This window comes from Sparus aurata, chromosome 16 (assembly GCF_900880675.1).
Source record: "Sparus aurata chromosome 16, fSpaAur1.1, whole genome shotgun sequence".
NCBI classification, from domain to species: domain Eukaryota; kingdom Metazoa; phylum Chordata; class Actinopteri; order Spariformes; family Sparidae; genus Sparus; species Sparus aurata.
The window spans coordinates 1-18,046 of NC_044202.1; the positions used below are offsets into that span (position 1 = coordinate 1).

General features: G+C 48.0%; 1 protein-coding gene and 2 non-coding genes across 3 annotated transcripts; all 3 read right to left on the minus strand.

Annotated features, from left to right (window-relative positions):
- Positions 1 to 10,243: 10,243 nt before the first annotated feature.
- Positions 10,244 to 16,221, minus strand: dkc1 (dyskeratosis congenita 1, dyskerin; the record flags this gene model as incomplete). Its single annotated transcript, XM_030391757.1, has 15 exons — positions 10,244 to 10,440; positions 11,038 to 11,220; positions 11,387 to 11,429; positions 11,749 to 11,852; positions 11,954 to 12,072; positions 12,274 to 12,394; positions 12,473 to 12,616; positions 12,871 to 13,001; positions 13,213 to 13,339; positions 13,559 to 13,623; positions 13,764 to 13,948; positions 14,074 to 14,165; positions 14,973 to 15,059; positions 15,180 to 15,235; positions 16,131 to 16,221. Coding segments are annotated over 15 exons (1,614 nt in total), but the record flags the coding sequence as incomplete, so codon positions are not given.
- Positions 12,174 to 12,251, minus strand: LOC115566517 (small nucleolar RNA SNORD83). The gene has a single exon (XR_003981004.1). It is a non-coding gene; the product is annotated as a small nucleolar RNA SNORD83 (small nucleolar RNA).
- On the minus strand, positions 12,710 to 12,802 carry LOC115566521 (small nucleolar RNA SNORA36 family). Its single transcript, XR_003981008.1, has one exon. It is a non-coding gene; the product is annotated as a small nucleolar RNA SNORA36 family (small nucleolar RNA).
- Positions 16,222 to 18,046: the final 1,825 nt, after the last annotated feature.

Genomic DNA, 18,046 nt, shown 5'->3' on the forward strand with positions numbered 1-18,046 from the left:
TCGGCGGCCGCCGACCTTTAAAATCGCGGTATCTCCGGAACGGAAGGAGATAGAGACTCCATTCCAAGTGCGTTGGGAAAGCCCGTTGCCACATTTGGGGGGGTAGCCAAAGTCCCGTAGCTGACATCCTTAAAGCTCTCCCGCCCAATTTTTACAATGGCCGCTTATGGGCGAATTTTAAAATCGCGATATCTCCGGAATGGAAGGAGATAGAGACTCCATTCCAAGTGCGTTGGAAAGCCCCTGGCCACATTTGGGGGGGTAGGCAAAGTCTCGTTCACTGGACCGGCCGGGAACATTAATGACCGGGCACCCAAAGTCGGCCGGCCAAAGACCTTTGAAATCGCCTTTTCTCCGCACGGGAACGTCCGAAAGACCGCCTGTGGCCGGATTTTAAAATCGCAATATCTCCGGAACGGAATGAGATAGAGACTTAATTCCAACTGTTTCGGACAGCCAGGGGCCACATTTGGGGGGGTAGGCAAAGTCTCGTTCACTGGACCGGCCGGGAACATTAATGACCGGCAGGCCATTGTTTTTTCGCCAACTTCCCGAACTCCGATTCCAAATCCGAAGCCACCAGCGGCCTCGGGGGGGCCTGCGGTTTCCGAATATATGACTCTTTTCACTCTAGGACCCCGGGAACCTTAATGACCGGGCACCTCCGGGGTGGCACTCATCCCTATTTCCTAACCCTAACCCTAACCCTAACCCTAACCCTAACCCTAACCCTACCCTACCCCTAACCCTACCCCTAACCCTAACCCTAACCCTAACCCTAACCCTAAATTTCGCTGCCCTAACCTTAACCCTAACCCCCAACCCAACACGTGTCATGAGTGATGACTGGCCATGCCATGTTCTCTTACCCCAACCAGTCGGGGGATGTGACCAACCCTAGGTATCTCACTTGGCAGATTTCTGTAAAAAGTTGGTACTTTTCAGTCTTTTTATAGGTCTCTATAGGCTCCAAATGGCCTGAAACGTGGTCCTAGACAGTTTCTGGAAGAATGTCTTGGAGTCTGACACTTAGTGAAATTTCTGAAAAAGATCGAAATTTTTGGTTGTCCAAATTTGACAAGTGAGTAGTCTATCTGCAAGAGAATTCAACGCTGAGTCCAACGGTACCACTCCCATGTCTCTACGAAGGGACGGTCCTGTAAATGCAGAGATCGTCAGACAGATGAAGGCTCCTGAAACAGGGAGTCACCCTTACTAGTGCAGCGGTGGAAAGGCCAGGCAAACATAAACTGACTATAGACTACAATTTCTCACGGGACTTGACAGGTCCACGTATGTTTTTTTTTATTGTAGGGTGAGGGACTCAAGGGCCCTCACCCCACCCACCCGTCCCCATCCCCTAACGCCAGGGAAAATGATGGACCAAGAGCAATGGGGCAAAGCAAGGAAAGCCTTAAGGACAAAGTCAATTGTGCTTCTTCTGGGGTGAGGGACTCAAGGGCCCTCACCCCACACCCCAATCCCCCCTCCCTACCCACTAAGGGCCCAATAAAGTCTTCAAAAGACATAAATTTTCATTAAATGAACGGTTTTTTGAAGTTGAGTTCTCCTTTTTGTAAATAGTTCTGTTGTATATAGTTAGTTTAGTTTGTTAGTTCTATTTAGATGTAGTTTTAGTTATAATTTCTTAGCTTTATTTATAGTTGAAAAGTTTTAGTTATAGTTAGTTGTAAATAGTTCAGTTGTATATATTTTACTTTGTTAGTTGTATATATCTTAGATATTGTTTAGTTAGATAGTTTGTAAGGTTTAGTTAGAGTTATACACTTTTTGTTTGTTAGTTATGCTTAGAAGTAGTTGTAGTTCCATTTATTTTATTGTATATAGTTATAGTTAGGACCCTCCATATGGACTCTGCCTTGACGTGGCATGGAGGCTTGCGTGCATCGGTGATGCTAGGCGACTTCCAGTTGCCTAGCACCACCGATGCCAGACTAAAGAGTCCAATAGACATCTGACAAATGACTTACTAGTACTTACAGCCTGACCTGGCCATGTTTACTGAACTTAACCTCTCAGGGAACATGCCTGAGCCCAACCGTGTGGAAATTTCTGGCAGAAAGATTTCACCTGTGACACTTGGTGAATTTTCTGAAAATCTTGGGAATTCTGACTGATAGAGAATTCCACGCTGAATCCAACGGTACCACTCCCATGTCTCTACGAGGTTCCTATCAAAAGTTATCGGACTACGTAAGTCGGACGAAATCAGTACCTTCTTAAGTTCATATCTCCGGAACCGCTGGTACAACTGGGGCGGTCCTGGTGTCTATGGAAAGGTCTCGACGAGACGAACAAAAGCCGACAGGTCTCAGCTCTGTCAGACGTTCCTGGACCGAGATACGGCCGTTTGAAGTAGCCGGCGCATGCCTCAAACACTTGGGCATATTTCAAGCTACTTTCACTACTCTTCAAACGGTTATAACTCCGGATAAGAAGGGGCTAGGAGGGAACCAAGGACATGTACGGCTTCAGCACGGGCCAGACTATACAGTCAGACACATTGCACAGTGTTTCCAAACACTTTGGCCCAAAGTTGCTCCCATCAAGACGGGACTGACATAGGCGGACTCTACGCGGCCCAAAACGCGCTCCTACCAAGTTTCAGAAATTTTCATTTTGGCTGTGACACTTAGTGAAATTTGCCAATTTTCCCAAATTTCAAAACGGCCATATCTCCGGAAAGGAAGGAGATAGAGACTCCATTCCAAGTGCGTTGGAAAGCCCGTGGCAACATTTGGGGGGGTAGCCAAAGTCTCGTTCACTGGACCGGCCGGGAACATTAATGACCGGGCAGCCAAAGTCGGCCGGCCGCCGACCTTTAAAATCGCGGTATCTCCGGAACGGAAGGAGATAGAGACTCCATTCCAAGTGCGTTGGAAAGCCCGTTGCCACATTTGGGGGGGTAGCCAAAGTCCCGTAGCTGACATCCTTAAAGCTCTCCCGCCCAATTTTTACAATGGCCGCTTATGGGCGAATTTTAAAATCGCGATATCTCCGGAATGGAAGGAGATAGAGACTCCATTCCAAGTGCGTTGGAAAGCCCCTGGCCACATTTGGGGGGGTAGGCAAAGTCTCGTTCACTGGACCGGCCGTGAACATTAATGACCGGGCACCCAAAGTCGGCCGGCCAAAGACCTTTGAAATCACCTTTTCTCTGCACGGGAACGTCCGAAAGACCGCCTGTGGCCGGATTTTAAAATCGCAATATCTCTGGAACGGAATGAGATAGAGACTTAATTCCAACTGTTTCGGACAGCCAGGGGCCACATTTGGGGGGGTAGGCAAAGTCTCGTTCACTGGACCGGCCGGGAACATTAATGACCGGCAGGCCATTGTTTTTTCGCCAACTTCCCGAACTCCGATTCCAAATCCGAAGCCACCAGCGGCCTCGGGGGGGCCTGCGGTTTCCGAATATATGACTCTTTTCACTCTAGGACCCCGGGAACCTTAATGACCGGGCACCTCCAGGGTGGCACTCATCCCTATTTCCTAACCCTAACCCTAACCCTAACCCTAACCCTAACCCTAACCCTAACCCCTAACCCTACCCTAACCCTAACCCCCTAACCCCTAACCCTAACCCTAACCCTAACCCTAACCCTCTAACCCTAACCCTAGGGTTAGGGCAGGGTTAGGGTTAGGGTTAGGGTTAGGGTTAGGGTTAGAGGGTTAGGGTTAGGGTTAGGGTTAGGGTTAGGGTTAGGGTAGGGTTAGGGTTAGGGGTTAGGGTTGATATTGTCAATAATCGTTTTGGATGTCTGTGTAACTCTAGTAAATCTATTAATGGTGGGGAAGAAAGAGGAGGAGTGCAATGTGTTCATAAAGTCATGTTTTCCTTGGTGATGGTGTCCATCTTCCTTGGTAATATCAATGTTATAGTTACCAAGGAGTATACACTCTTTCTTTTTTGCTTATACAGTTTATGTAATAGATGTTCCAGTTTATAGCAAAATGTGTCAAGAGCAGAGGCTGGTGGGCAATAGAGTACACTTTGTTAATCTCAATGAATAAAGACTTACAGTGGTCATCCTCTAAATAAAGATCATAGGTTTTTACTTGGAGACTGCTCTTAACCTCCTCCTTGAACCGGCACCTTATCGTGGTGGAGGGGTTTGAGCACCTGAATGATCCGAGGAGCTATGTTGTCCGGGGCTTAATGCCCCTGGTAGGGTCTCCCAAGGCAAACAGGTCCTAGGTGACGGGTCAGACTAAGATCGGTTCACTCGCCCCTGATGAAAGTCATACTACCAAGGACGTGCACGTCGCCCGGATCGGCGTCACCGGGGCCCCACCCTGGAGCCAGGCCCGGGGTTGGGGCTCGCAGGCGAGCGCCTGGTGGCCGGGTCTCTGCCCACGGGACCCGGCCGGGCGCAGCCCGAACGAGCAACGTGGGCCCGCCCTCCCGTGGGCTCACCACTCGCGGGAGGGTTCAGAAGGGGCCGGTGCAGAGGGATATGGGTGGCGGTCGTGGGCGGGGGCCCCGGCGGCCCGATCCCCGGATGGTGACTCTAGCCATGGGGACATGGAATGTCACCTCACTGGGGGGGAAAGAGCCTGAGCTGGTGCGGGAGGTTGAGCGGTACCGACTAGAAATAGTCGGTCTCACCTCCACGCACAGCCTGGGCTCTGGAACCCAACTCCTTGAGAGAGGCTGGACTCTCTTCCACTCTGGAGTTGCCCGCGGCGAGAGGCGGCGAGCTGGTGTAGGCTTGCTTATAGCCCCCCAGCTCAGCCGCCATGTGTTGGAGTTCTCCCCGGTGAACGAGAGGGTCGTTTCCCTGCGCCTTCGGGTCGGGGATAGGGCTCTCACCGTTGTCTCGGCTTATGGGCCGAACAGCGGTGCAGAGTACCCGGCCTTCTTGGAGTCCCTGGGAGGGGTACTGGAGAGTGCTCCAACCGGGGACTCCGTCGTTCTCCTGGGGGACTTCAACGCCCACATGGGCGATGACAGTGTTACCTGGAGGGGTGTGATTGGGAGGAACGGCCTCCCCGATCTGAACCCGAGTGGTGTTTTGTTACTGGACTTCTGTGCTAGTCACAGTTTGTCCATAACTAACACCATGTTCAAGCATAAGGGTGTCCATATGTGCACGTGGCACCAGGACACCCTAGGCCGGAGATCAATGATCGACTTTGTGGTCGTGTCATCTGACCTCCGGCCGTATGTCTTGGACACTCGGGTGAAGAGAGGGGCTGAGCTGTCAACTGATCACCACCTGGTGGTGAGTTGGATCCGCTGGCGGGGGAGGAAGCTGGACAGACCTGGCAGGCCCAAACGTATCGTGAGGGTCTGCTGGGAACGTTTGGCAGAACCCTCTGCCAGGGAGATCTTTAACTCCCACCTCCGGGAGAGCTTTGACCAGATCCCGAGGGAGGCTGGGGACATAGAGTCCGAATGGACCATGTTCTCCACCTCCATTGTTGACGCGGCTGTCCGGAGCTGTGGCCGTAAGGTCTCCGGTGCCTGTCGCGGCGGCAATCCCCGAACCCGATGGTGGACCCCGGAAGTAAGGGTTGCCGTCAAGCTGAAGAAGGAGTCCTACCGGGCCTGGCTGGCCCGGGGGACTCCTGAGGCAGCTGACGGGTACCGGCAGGCCAAGCGTGCGGCAGCACGGGCAGTCTCGGAAGCAAAAACTCGGGTCTGGGAAGAGTTCGGGGAGGCCATGGAGAAGGACTACCGGTCGGCCTCGAAGAAATTCTGGCAAACCATCCGGCGCCTCAGGAGGGGGAAACAGTCCTCCACCAACACTGTTTACAGTGGAGGTGGGGAGCTGTTGACCTCGACTGGGGACATCGTCGGGCGGTGGAAGGAATACTTCGAGGATCTCCTCAATCCCACTGACACGCCTTCCATTGAGGAAGCAGAGGCTGGGGACTCAGAGGTTGACCCATCCATCACCCAAGCCGAAGTCACTGAGGTAGTCCGTAAGCTCCTCAGTGGCAAAGCACCGGGGGTGGATGAGATCCGCCCTGAGTACCTCAAGTCTCTGGATGTTGTGGGGCTGTCTTGGCTGACACGTCTCTACAGCATCGCGTGGCAGTCGGGGACAGTGCCTCTGGACTGGCAGACCGGGGTGGTGGTCCCCCTATTTAAAAAGGGGGACCGGAGGGTGTGCTCCAACTATCGGGGGATCACACTCCTCAGCCTCCCCGGGAAAGTCTATTCCAGGGTACTGGAGAGGAGAATTCGGCCGATAGTCGAACCTCGGATCCAGGAGGAACAATGCGGTTTTCGTCCTGGCCGTGGAACACTGGACCAGCTCTATACCCTCCGCAGGGTGCTCGAGGGTTCATGGGAGTTTGCCCAACCAGTCCACATGTGTTTTGTGGACTTGGAGAAGGCATTCGACCGTGTCCCTCGTGGCATACTGTGGGGGGTGCTCCGGGAGTACGGGGTCGGGGGCCCTCTGTTAAGGGCCGTGCGGTCCCTGTACTGCCGGAGCAGGAGCCTGGTTCGCATTGCCGGCAGTAAGTCAGACCTGTTCCCAGTGCATGTTGGACTCCGGCAGGGCTGCCCTTTGTCACCGGTTCTGTTCATTACTTTTATGGACAGAATTTCTAGGCGCAGCCACGGGCTGGAGGGGATCTGGTTCGGGAGCCAATGGATCTCGTCTCTGCTTTTCGCGGATGACGTGGTCTTGTTGGCTCCTTCGAGCCGGGACCTCCAGCATGCCCTGGGGCGGTTTGCAGCCGAGTGTGAAGCGGCTGGGATGAGAATCAGCACCTCCAAATCCGAGGCCATGGTTCTCGACCGGAAAAAGGTGGCCTGCTCCCTCCAGGTGGGAGGAGAGTTCCTGCCTCAAGTGGAGGAGTTTAAGTATCTTGGGGTCTTGTTCACGAGTGAGGGAAGGACGGAGCGTGAGATTGACAGACGGATCGGTGCAGCGGCCGCAGTAATGCGGTCTTTGTATCGGTCTGTCGTGGTGAAGAGAGAGCTGAGCCGAAAGGCGAAGCTCTCGATTTACCAGTCAATCTACGTTCCGACCCTCACCTATGGCCATGAACTCTGGGTCATGACCGAAAGAATAAGATCCCGGATACAAGCGGCCGAAATGAGTTTCCTCCGCAGGGTGGCAGGGCGCTCCCTTAGAGATAGGGTGAAGAGCTCTGTCACCCGGGAGGAGCTCAGAGTAGAGCCGCTGCTCCTCCACATCGAGAGGAGCCAGCTGAGGTGGCTCGGGCATCTGTTTCGGATGCCCCCGGGACGCCTCCCTCGGGAGGTGTTCCTGGCATGTCCCTCCGGGAGGAGACCCCGAGGAAGACCCAGGACACGCTGGTGTGACTATGTCACTCAGCTGGCCTGGGAACGCCTTGGGGTCCTCCCGGAAGAGCTGGAGGCAGTATCCGGGGAGAGGGAAGTCTGGGTGTCCCTGCTCAGGCAGCTGCCCCCGCGACCCGGCCCCGGATAAGCGGAAGAAAATGGATGGATGGATGGATGGACTGCTCTTAACATAGAGGCAGACCCCTCCACCTGTTCTATTTGGTCTGTTCTTAATGTGTAGATTGTACCCATCAAGGTTAAGTAGATCGGCATATGAAAAGTCATTGAGCCAGGTTTCACTACACCCAATAACATCAAAGTGACAGCTTGAGTTAGACAGTAAGGAGGCTAAATCAGAATGATGCTAGTTTAGACTTCTGATGTTTAGATGTAACAGTGAGTAATCATATATATCATCTAATGGTTTTAGATTATCAGGGTCAAAGACATTACAAGCAATATGGCCACCCATATCAATGCAGTGCTGAGAATCTCCAACGATGTTAAAATCATCAGAACCCATAATATAAACAGTACAGATTGATCATGGAGTTTTCTGGGATTACACTGAGACATTGACACGGTGATAGCCGCAAGCACACTCGGAACAGCCAAACACACGCACATATACACATCACACACACAAAGAAGTATTCTGGTACAGTCATCGCAGCCGGCTCGCCAAAAAAAAAAAAAAAAAAAAGTAGTCTCTTGAAAATGAAAAGAAAAATGTCTCACCTCTTTGTGTGCTCGCTTAAAAAAAAGTAGTCTCTTCAGAATGAAAAGAAAAATGTCTCTCACTTCTCGGCCGGTGGCAAGGAGGCAATGAAGGCTTCAGCCTCAGCTACTGTGGGAAAGTGTTTCCTAACTCCCAACTCCAGCTTGATGTGAAGCCTGGCCGGGTACAGCAGGGTCGGCTTGAACCCTCGCTCGTACAACTCCAACATGACCACCTTGAACTCATTCCGCTGCTCCACAACCTCTGGGGTATAATCCTCAAACACAAGGACGGAATGGTCCCATAATTTCAGCCTACCCCTAATGGTGGATGATCTTGTCCTTTACCTGGAACATGAGGAGACGGATGATGACCGGTCTTGGTCGCTGGTTGGGTGGAGGTTGAAGTGCCAGGGCTCTCTGAGCCCGTTCACACTCCACAGGTGAATCGAGGAGCCATCCAAAGACCTCCTCGAGCATCTTGGTGAAGAAAACTGTCGTTAAGGTACTCCGATTACCCTGTTGTTGCTCCGGCTCCATGACTCGAGGTCAACAACTTTAGCTGCTAGTTTAGCATGGTCTGACTGGAGCTTGGTGATAGCTTCCTTGGCAGCCTTGAGGCATACCTCTCGTGCATCACCTTCACTCTCAAGAATTTCCAGTTTCTCAGCGTGATTTGTCACGGTAGTTATGACACCGTTCAACTTGGTCTCGAGAGCTGAGAGAGTTTGTTTAAAGTCCTCGGAGATGGCAGATCGATGAGACTCAAGCAGGTGAGTGAGGGACGCCATGGTGACCGCTTCGGCATATGGGTCGGTCTGCACCGCTTTAGTTTTTGGCATGGTCGCAGCAGCTCAGCAAGTTAGTGAATCTACTACCGTGATGGGCAAACATTAGCAAGAGCGCGAGACGCAGCGTGCTCCGCTTGTTACCACATCACGTGACTTCCTCCACTGTGTGCAACCTAAATTCGCCATTTTCCCGTGATATTGAACCTCCAAAAATCATGTCTTTTTTTGGTTTTGTGGCGGCACTGAAAATCTAGCAGCAGAATGCATATAGGAGAAACACTGACACATCAGATGACCTTCCGTAATGATTGCAGGCTCTTTGGTGGAGCTCTGCTTTGAATGAAGTTCCGTCTGGACAACTTGCGGAGTGAACTGAAGACATGAATCAGAGGCGCAATAAACGTCGACAGCGGTGGCCGGTCATTATGTTTACCAATACCCGACCTGTGTCTTGCGCATACACATTTTTCCCATTTGTTTTGAAATATTATAGATTTGATAAAAAAAATAATGAGAATTAATATACATATATATCCGATCCCTGATCCAGAAGTAACGTCCGATTAAGATCGAGTCTGAAACCATGTGATCCGCCCCGATTTCCAATCACGTGATCGGATCTGGGCATCCCTAATTTTTACTCATTTCTCTTTAAGCCTGCAGGCTGGCCTGTGAGGTATTTAGAAAGCAGCAGGGAAGGCACAAAGACTTAGTTGTGGTTCAAGGAGGACACCTGCTGGATGGAGCTGGGTACAACCTACTGATTCAGGCCCTGGTGTTGAGGGCAGGTGAGAACGGGCAAAATGTATTGAATTGTGTGATGAAACAATGCACAGTAAGAAAGGCAGCGCAAAAGTAACATTTACTTCCAAGTGGCATTAAATATTTCAGCTGTGTGTTCGGGTGAAACAGTTACCACTTTTACATCTGGAGAATGTGCACCACACACACCACAGACTTGCCAACCTTGAAAAAAATATGATATGAATCACCTTCATAGATCTGAACTTCCATAGAAACTGAAACGGGCCAACTACGACATGCAACAAAATGCGTACCGGGAGAGCAGCAATGCGACTAAGCGTACTTCAGGGCCAAATTAAGTACCAAGTATCAGAAATGGGTACAATTTAGGTTCATGAGAATAAAAAGCTACATTAAGTCAGAACTTAGTTTTGTGGACATCTCAGTCTGTTTACCACCATTAACAAGCGTTTTCAGATACCAGCAGCAGACCAGTCAGACATCAATGCTCCAATATCTGTCTGTTTCCTTTACACTTAAAATGGAGTCACCTCAGTTCATTCTGTCAGCTGCATCAAAAAATGTTTTGTGTCCCTTAGAAACAAAATGCCTCAATACACATTGATCCGTTTCCACATCTGATCAGTCTGAAGGGATCAAAAACAAACTGCAACATCTTTACATCAGAACACAACTGAGTATCAAATACAGAAAACAAAGACCTTTATTTTGAAATTACAAACAATGGTATTTACAGTTCAAAGCCAAAACAAGATTGATATTAAAAAAAAAGTCTTTCTGCGTCCATATATACAGTTTCCTGTTGACTTGCCGTCGTCACTCTGAAGTATCACCGTCCTTCTGTTTCTTTTTCTTCTTCTTCTTTTTGGCACTTTCAACAACCTGCAGGAGACAAACTTCATTTAATATTCTGAATTAAGGAAACTGATTAAACTTTAATAAGCCAGTCGATCAGGTACATTATTGATCAGAGCTGAACTACAATCTGTTCAACATCAACTGTTCAATAAAGTGTCAAGTGTCAAACTGATTATTTGGTGTCGGTTTAAGTTTCTTTAGAAAAAGAAAGCTTTTCATCATGAGGTCACACAATTCACAATGTGAAAGCGTTTTAGTGCAACCCCTTACAGATGTGACTGAACCGCAGTTACTGTGTTCAATGTAGAGATCAAATCATCTTAAATATTGAGGTTTCATGATGATTAAAAACACTTCTACACCGTTTTTTTCTTCAGTCTTTCAGGCTGAAGACAACAGATTCACCGTTTACATCTGGAAGGACAAACGTTAGCATTTGTCACATCATGCCATTGGAGGATTTCAGTTTGGCGCCTGAAAAGATGTTTTACTGATTATATGTAAAAAGCCTTCACGTTTCTGCCTCGTTCAAAGTATTTTGTGTAACTAAGCATCCTAAGCTGGTTGTTACAGAGAACACCTTTTAAGACAATTCTGATGTTCAGTTGCAGTCAAAGTCACCTCTGTCTCAGGCTCCGCCACGACCTCCTCAGGCTCTGCCCCCGCCTCATCAGGCTCAGCCTCCTCCAGTTTTGCCCTCTTCTCTTTCTTTTTCTTCTTTTTCTCCCTCTTTGCATCCTCTGCAGATGGCGTGCTCGGAGTCGTCGTAGCGTCACCATCACTATCCGCTGCCTCCCTTTTCCTCTGCAGAACACATAGGTGACAAATCTGTTATCATCAGTTAGGGCAATGGGTAGCCGACGTCAGCCATTAATGCATGTGAACATCTTGAAACATTTAGTTAGGTCAGCAGGTTAAATAGAAACATCACATCTGATTCAGCCAAATAAAGCAGGTCAGGTGAGTTTACCTTTGCTGGAGCGTCAGATGACTCCTTTGTTGTCTTGGCGATGCTGTCAAAAAACAAAACAGTTTAATGAAGGTTTTACAGATGGTTGATCTTACCATTCAAACTGAAGAGGAAGAGCAGTGATGTCACCACTATCGGTGATGACATCTGATGACACTGTTTTCAGGTGGGCTGCACTTCAGCAAACAGCTGAGTGAAAAAGCTCACAGCTGAAAGTTTCTGTAGCAGACTGACTCCCTCAGAGAGCACGTCAGCTCCCCCAGAGATAACTGTCTGCACACACTCCTGACTGTAGCTGGAAATCACCCACCTGTCCTGCTGTAAAACCCTGAATGTGCCCTGCCCCCTCAGGTGCGGTGTACCTGTAATCGACGTATTGACTCTTCCAGTCGTCCGGCGTGCTGCCATTCGGTTTCCCGTGTTTGTCTAGGAGTCCTTTCTGAATCATCATCTTCTTCTGACTCGCCTGAACAAACAAACTTGTTATTAATCAATAAAAACTTTATTCAGAGTTCACAGAAGAGGCTGTGATGTTCAATGATAGGGGATCAATAACCGCAGGTGTACCTTCGGTCCCAGGCCCCACTTCCGTGGATAAGTGTCTCTCTCCATGATGACCCTCTTGATCTTCGCCACAACACCGTGATCACACGTGGAGATGACGGCTGTGGTCATCAGAGCAACAGCTGGACGAGGACCAGTCATTGATTAATTTCTCCATTTCAGTATGATTAACTTTTAATTATAAATATCCTAAAGATTATTCATCAGACTGGTTGATGAGTGAAGCCATCAGACAAGGGTGATAGATGAACAGGTCATCACAGCTCAGAGAGCTACTGACACACTCAAATCATCATGTGGCTTCACCTGGAAACACAGCTCACCTGTGCAGATGGCCTCGCCTTTCGTCGTTATGACGACGATGTCCTGGTTCAGCTCGATGCCGTCTTCGTACCTGAGCACACCTGGTAACATGATCTTTGCTCCGTAACAGATGGCGTTCACCTGGAGACACAGGTGAGTCAGTAAGGTGTGTTTGGAATGTTAGGGTCACCTGATGAGCGATCAGTGATAAAGACTCACCGCACTGTCCTTCATCACCAGACGTTTGTGTGACACCAGCAGCTTCTCCAGCGGGAAGATGACTCTCCGCAGGTACGTCTCGTCTTTGTTGTGATCAAACTGCCACTGAGCGTCGAGGACGTCGTGCATCGTCACCATGTGGTCCTAATGAACAAAATGTACTGATGTCAGTCAAGATGAAGATCAAGATGTCATGATTACATCATGATGTCAGCAGCTTTGAGGCCAGTGTACATATCATGTAGCCTGTGTCTCTGCTGCAGCTTCCTGTTCCAAAGTTTAATTATCAGACCTGCACAGAGCAGCAGGCCTGAACTCAACACTTTGAATATAACATCACAGAGGTGGTAACAGCTTCTGACCAATGAGGTCAGACAGTGAACACGAATGAAGCTGACCTTCTCCCCCAGCACTCCCGACCGGACTCTCCTCAGTTCCTGCATCTGACCTCCGACCCCAAGCATCAGGCCCAGATGAACACACAGAGTCCGGATGTATGTTCCTGCTTCACAGCTCACCCAGAAGATCCCTGCAACAGAAGCATATGACATCACAACCATGTGACATCACTGCCAAAACACAACTGCGCTGCAAAAACAAAACCTGAAGCTTTAAATCAATAACTTAACTTTTTAAACAGCTGATTTAAACCATACCGACGACTGAACGACCAGTTTGAGCAAAACATTTCTGGTAGAAGCATGAATGATACTCCATTGCATATGGATCGATGATCTTACCAAGCCTCCTCTCAGGGTCGTATTCGATCAGTTTGCTCTCGTATATTGTTCGGACTCTCAGTTGGCGTTTCACGGCGGCGATCAGCGGCGGTCGCTGGAACAGAGCGCCGGTCAGCGTCTCCAATGCCTGCAGACATAAACTCAGTCAGCGAGGGTCACAAGAAGCCAATTTTCTCACCTGATCACTTAAACTCAAGTTTTAAAGTTAAACAGGTCTTTTAAACTGTGACCTCCTGCAGCCTGTTAATACTGATGATGGAATTTTAAATGAGAACTTGACTCTTGTTTAAATAAACTCTCCAAACTAAAATCAATGAGTCATGCAGCAGGAAGTAGTCGGACATACCCGAGCCAGAGTGTGTTCGCTCTCTATCGCATTGTGCAGCCGAACGATCCCCACATACTCTTTACCTGCAACACACACAGAGAGTAGTGAGGGGGGCCGCTGGGTTTTACTGTGCTCGCATGCCTGCCAGCCGGGTGGAGACAGATTAATGAAACAAATTGGGACATCATATTCTGACGGTTATAATGTGAAGTGCTTCATATACCGGCGCTCTGCTGGGATTTGACCAATCGCGTGGCTCGATCCACACAGACGATCAAACAGCCTGTGACCTTCGGGTCAAGTGTCCCGCTGTGACCCGTCTTCTCCACCCGCAGGATCCTCCTGATCCACGCCACGACCTCGTGAGACGACGGGTTCGCCGGTTTGTCCAGGTTGATAAAGCCCGACCTGCCAGGAGCAGGAAGTAGAATAACCAACACATGATACCATTTACAGAGTCCAGAGCGTGTTAGCATAGCATTCACCTGGGGATGCCCAACATAAACCTGGATGTCATTAGCGTAGCTTCGTACCTGACATAGTCCTGGATGTTTCTCTTCAGAGGGTTGCTGCCACACGGGAGCGGAGTGTAATGAGCTGTCCGGATGTTCAGTTTATCAAAATTCTGCAGGAAACAAAATTCATCAGATTTCTTTTTGGCTGTCTGACTGCAGTTTTTTTCGCAGTCGTGTCATGCATGAGGATAAACGATTAATACTGCTGTTTGATGACATGAGTGTGAAATGTATCTGTTGGATGATTGATTAACTTTCAGTTCTATGACCATAAATATAAACATTGGCGTAAACACGTAACCACTGTTTAATCATGTATTATTGACTTCAAAACATTTCAATTCCTTCTGTCCCTTAAAAGTCTCAGCATCATGTGATCAGAACAGAAAATCGTCTTGGCGGTTGTCGGGTCCAGTCTTTCTCTGCGTGCAGTCTTGGGTGATCCTCCGACAAAACGCCAGAAAACCACCAGCACCGCTACGTAGAGGCCCCGCCCCCAGAACGGGAGCAGAGGCAGAGACTGTGACAAGATGGCCGCTCAGCGAATGGATAAACTGGTTCATCATGTCACACGCTGGGACTCGAAACATGTTCGCTGTATGTGTACAATCAATAATGCAATAACATTTTGACCTCTGGTCTGTTTGTCCCAATCAGTGAGCCCTAGATCTGTTCGGACTTAATACCCACTTCATTAAACTCTTTCGATATTTTACAGCAGTACAGTACACAAACGACTTTTCTGTAACGTAATTAAAATCATGCCGTTTTATTTGTTTTAAACTATTAGTTCAGCTACTCATGAACGTCCATGTTGAAATCAAAATCATAATTCCATCAACTCCGTCCAACAGCCAAGCTCTGCTATCGGACCGAAGCCCCGGCCCGTTCAGTGCATGTGAACTGGGGTGTTTTACCTTCAGCAGCAGAGGCCATTGTGACGTGTCCAGAGAGGCGACCTTTGACTCTGGTTTGATGAAGAAATCACCGCTCTGTTGGATCTCCTGTTGAACAATACAAATCATTTTCATTTAGACTTCACCTTGACCCACTAGCATAACTTCCTCATACATGTAAAATTTTAGAAGAAAAAAAAAATCTAAATCTGCCATCTTAACACTCACCCCAACTTCTTCTTCAAGGATTTTCTTCACCTTCTTCTTCTTCTTCACTGATGCTGCTGTAACACGTGCAAAGAAAATAATGGTTAAAAAAAAGCAGTCCATGATGACAGGTAACTTTGTGAGCTGGGCAACAAAAAGACTCAGATAAATCATTTCCTGCTCTACAGCATCTTCATCAAGACAAATAACTCAACATTTAACAAGTGTTGGAGTTTTATTTAAGAAACTGTTGCTGCGACTCATCTGAGTTTCAGATCATTAATGCAGGGAGAGAAGACCACGTGTCCGCTCCCACAGCACGTGTTAGTTAGCATCAGGCTAACACCCGGAGCTAACAGGCCGGAGTGACCGAAAGAGCAGCCCATATCCATTAACATGTCCCGCACACGATAGAGCATCTGAGAACACAGGAACCTGATCAGACTGTAATCAATTAATTACGTTAATCTGAACTGTTACAGACTCGGTGTGGCTGAAGTCGCTCGCTGTAACGTTCAGTTTAATAGTGAAATCTCAGTCATAATTTTATATATATATATATATATATATATATATATATCTTATATCTGAAACTCAGAACTTCACGGAGTGACTCGTTACATGTGAGCCGCCACATGTGAGCGGCCTCCGGCTGCAGCCCTGCAGCAGCCCGCTGCTAGCTGCTCCACAGCAGCCACACAAACCGAACCAACACACAAACGGAGGATTCAAACTACAAACTAACACACGGCACTGAGCTCTGAATGCTTTAAAGAAACATGGCATCTTTAAACTGTTTCTCAGTGCAGTTCGGTGTTACACGCAGACGGAACGAGTGGAGAAGTTTACACGCAGCAGTAAACGATTCTGTTTGTTTCACTTTCAAACATTCGTTAAAATCTTTTCATTTAAATTTTAAAAATCAAATTTTTTAGAGTTCACATGTTTTCTGTAAACGTGCAGCGCACTTACCCTCCACGTCCGCCATCTTTCTCTGAGAGACTGAGCACACACGCCGCAACTTTTTACTTCCGTTTCCTCCTCCTTCTTCTTCTACGGTGTGTCAGACAGGACTCACAGCTGTCACACTGCCCCTATAGGTGGCAATAGGTACTGTCGCACCTGTCTTCAGTCTGACGTCAGTGATCCTGAGGAATTTTATTAACGTTGAAATATTATTTAGTTTATTTAGTGAGTTTATAACAAAGTTCACTTCAAACCTATGATGCTGGTGAACACAAAGACAAACGATCAGACCCCTTAAAGGACTTTTATTTTTAAATGAAAACAAAGTTTTGATTTAACTGAATTACTCCAAAGCATCACAAACAAAATAAAATGTTCCAATGTTAAAGCCGCATCACTGAGTTATTTTAATAAATTAATAGTACAAGTTTAAAATGGCTATTACTATATATAGCTAATTACCAAAACATTACATTTATATCCATTCAAAAGCATTCAAGATCAAATTAAGCTACATCCAAAACCTGCCTGAGCCCCGAGAAGGGAGCAGATTCATAAAGGATGTGAATCCAACTACATAAACAGGGCAAACAACAAGGAGGTGCTATAGTGCTTATAGTATAATAATCTCAACTACACCTCAATCACAACTGATGATGTCGCGAGAGTGTTTCTGTAGAGCGACATAAAATCACATACAAGAGACATGACAATGAAAAAAGGCTAATGGAATAAATTCCACAATATTATTAGAAGCAGTTCAACTAACAAAAGTTATCTTGAATGTTCTACTATTGATAATAAGTCCATAAATAATATGAATAATGTGGCTGGTGGGTCTAAGGGTTAGGGTTAAAAACATCACGGACAAGCATCGACAGGGTTCGGGGGGGAGACTGCTGATGTATCTCTAATCCATCTCTACGCTGTAGAAACTAATAAATCACAGACATAATAAAGACACATTGTATAAACCAACTGGAATGGAATCGATGTGACGTTTGTCAAGCAAGTCATTGACAGTATTACAAACCCACTAACATGTAACTGATCATTCAACAGCTACATTTCCACCAAACCTGAAAACTGCTGAAATTAATCCATTTTACGAAGCTGAGGACAAACAACATTTCACTAACTACAGACTTGTATCATTACTCTGCCGGTTCTCTAAAATACTGGGGGCACCGTTTAGCTCAGTTGGTAGAGTAGCGTCCCTTGTACAGAGGCTTTGTCCTCGCTGCAGCGGACCCGGGTTTGACTCCCGGCCTGGGGCCCTTTGCTGCGTGTCACTCCCCCTCTCTCTCACACTCAGTGCGTTTACATGACACTCAAGAAAACCAAATTACTGCACTAGTCTGACTATGAACGGATCTTTAAGATGCATGTATACACCTTAGTCTGACTAAAATCGGACCGGATCGGATTTCTCATAGTCGAATTACACCACGTTGATTATTCGATTGATAGTCGCATTACTCCTGCATGTATACGTTTCCAGCGGATCGGATCGGATTTTGCGTTCTGCGCAGGCGCGAGATTTTTCCCCGGGGCCGTGAGCCGGAAGTAGACGGATGGCGACGGCGGTGGCGGTGGCGGCTTTCCTCCGAAATCACCGCAAGAAAGAGCGCCATTGTGCATCTAGTTTGTGTAATTATCATGTACACCATATACGAAGTGTACAAAGATGGAGCTTCGTCTCGCTCTTCGTACGCCATCTTTCTTGAATGCCGAGGCAGCTGGTGACGTGAAGAGGTCAGCCGGAGGTGCGCCGTTAACACTAGTTGAACTGGGTACAGCGCCACCTAGCGTACCGGGGTATGACATGTTTTCGGCAGTAATTCGATTTTCTCACCGGCATGTATACTCGGATAATTGCAGTTGTCCGATTGAGCAGCAGAGTCGAACTATGACTGTAATCT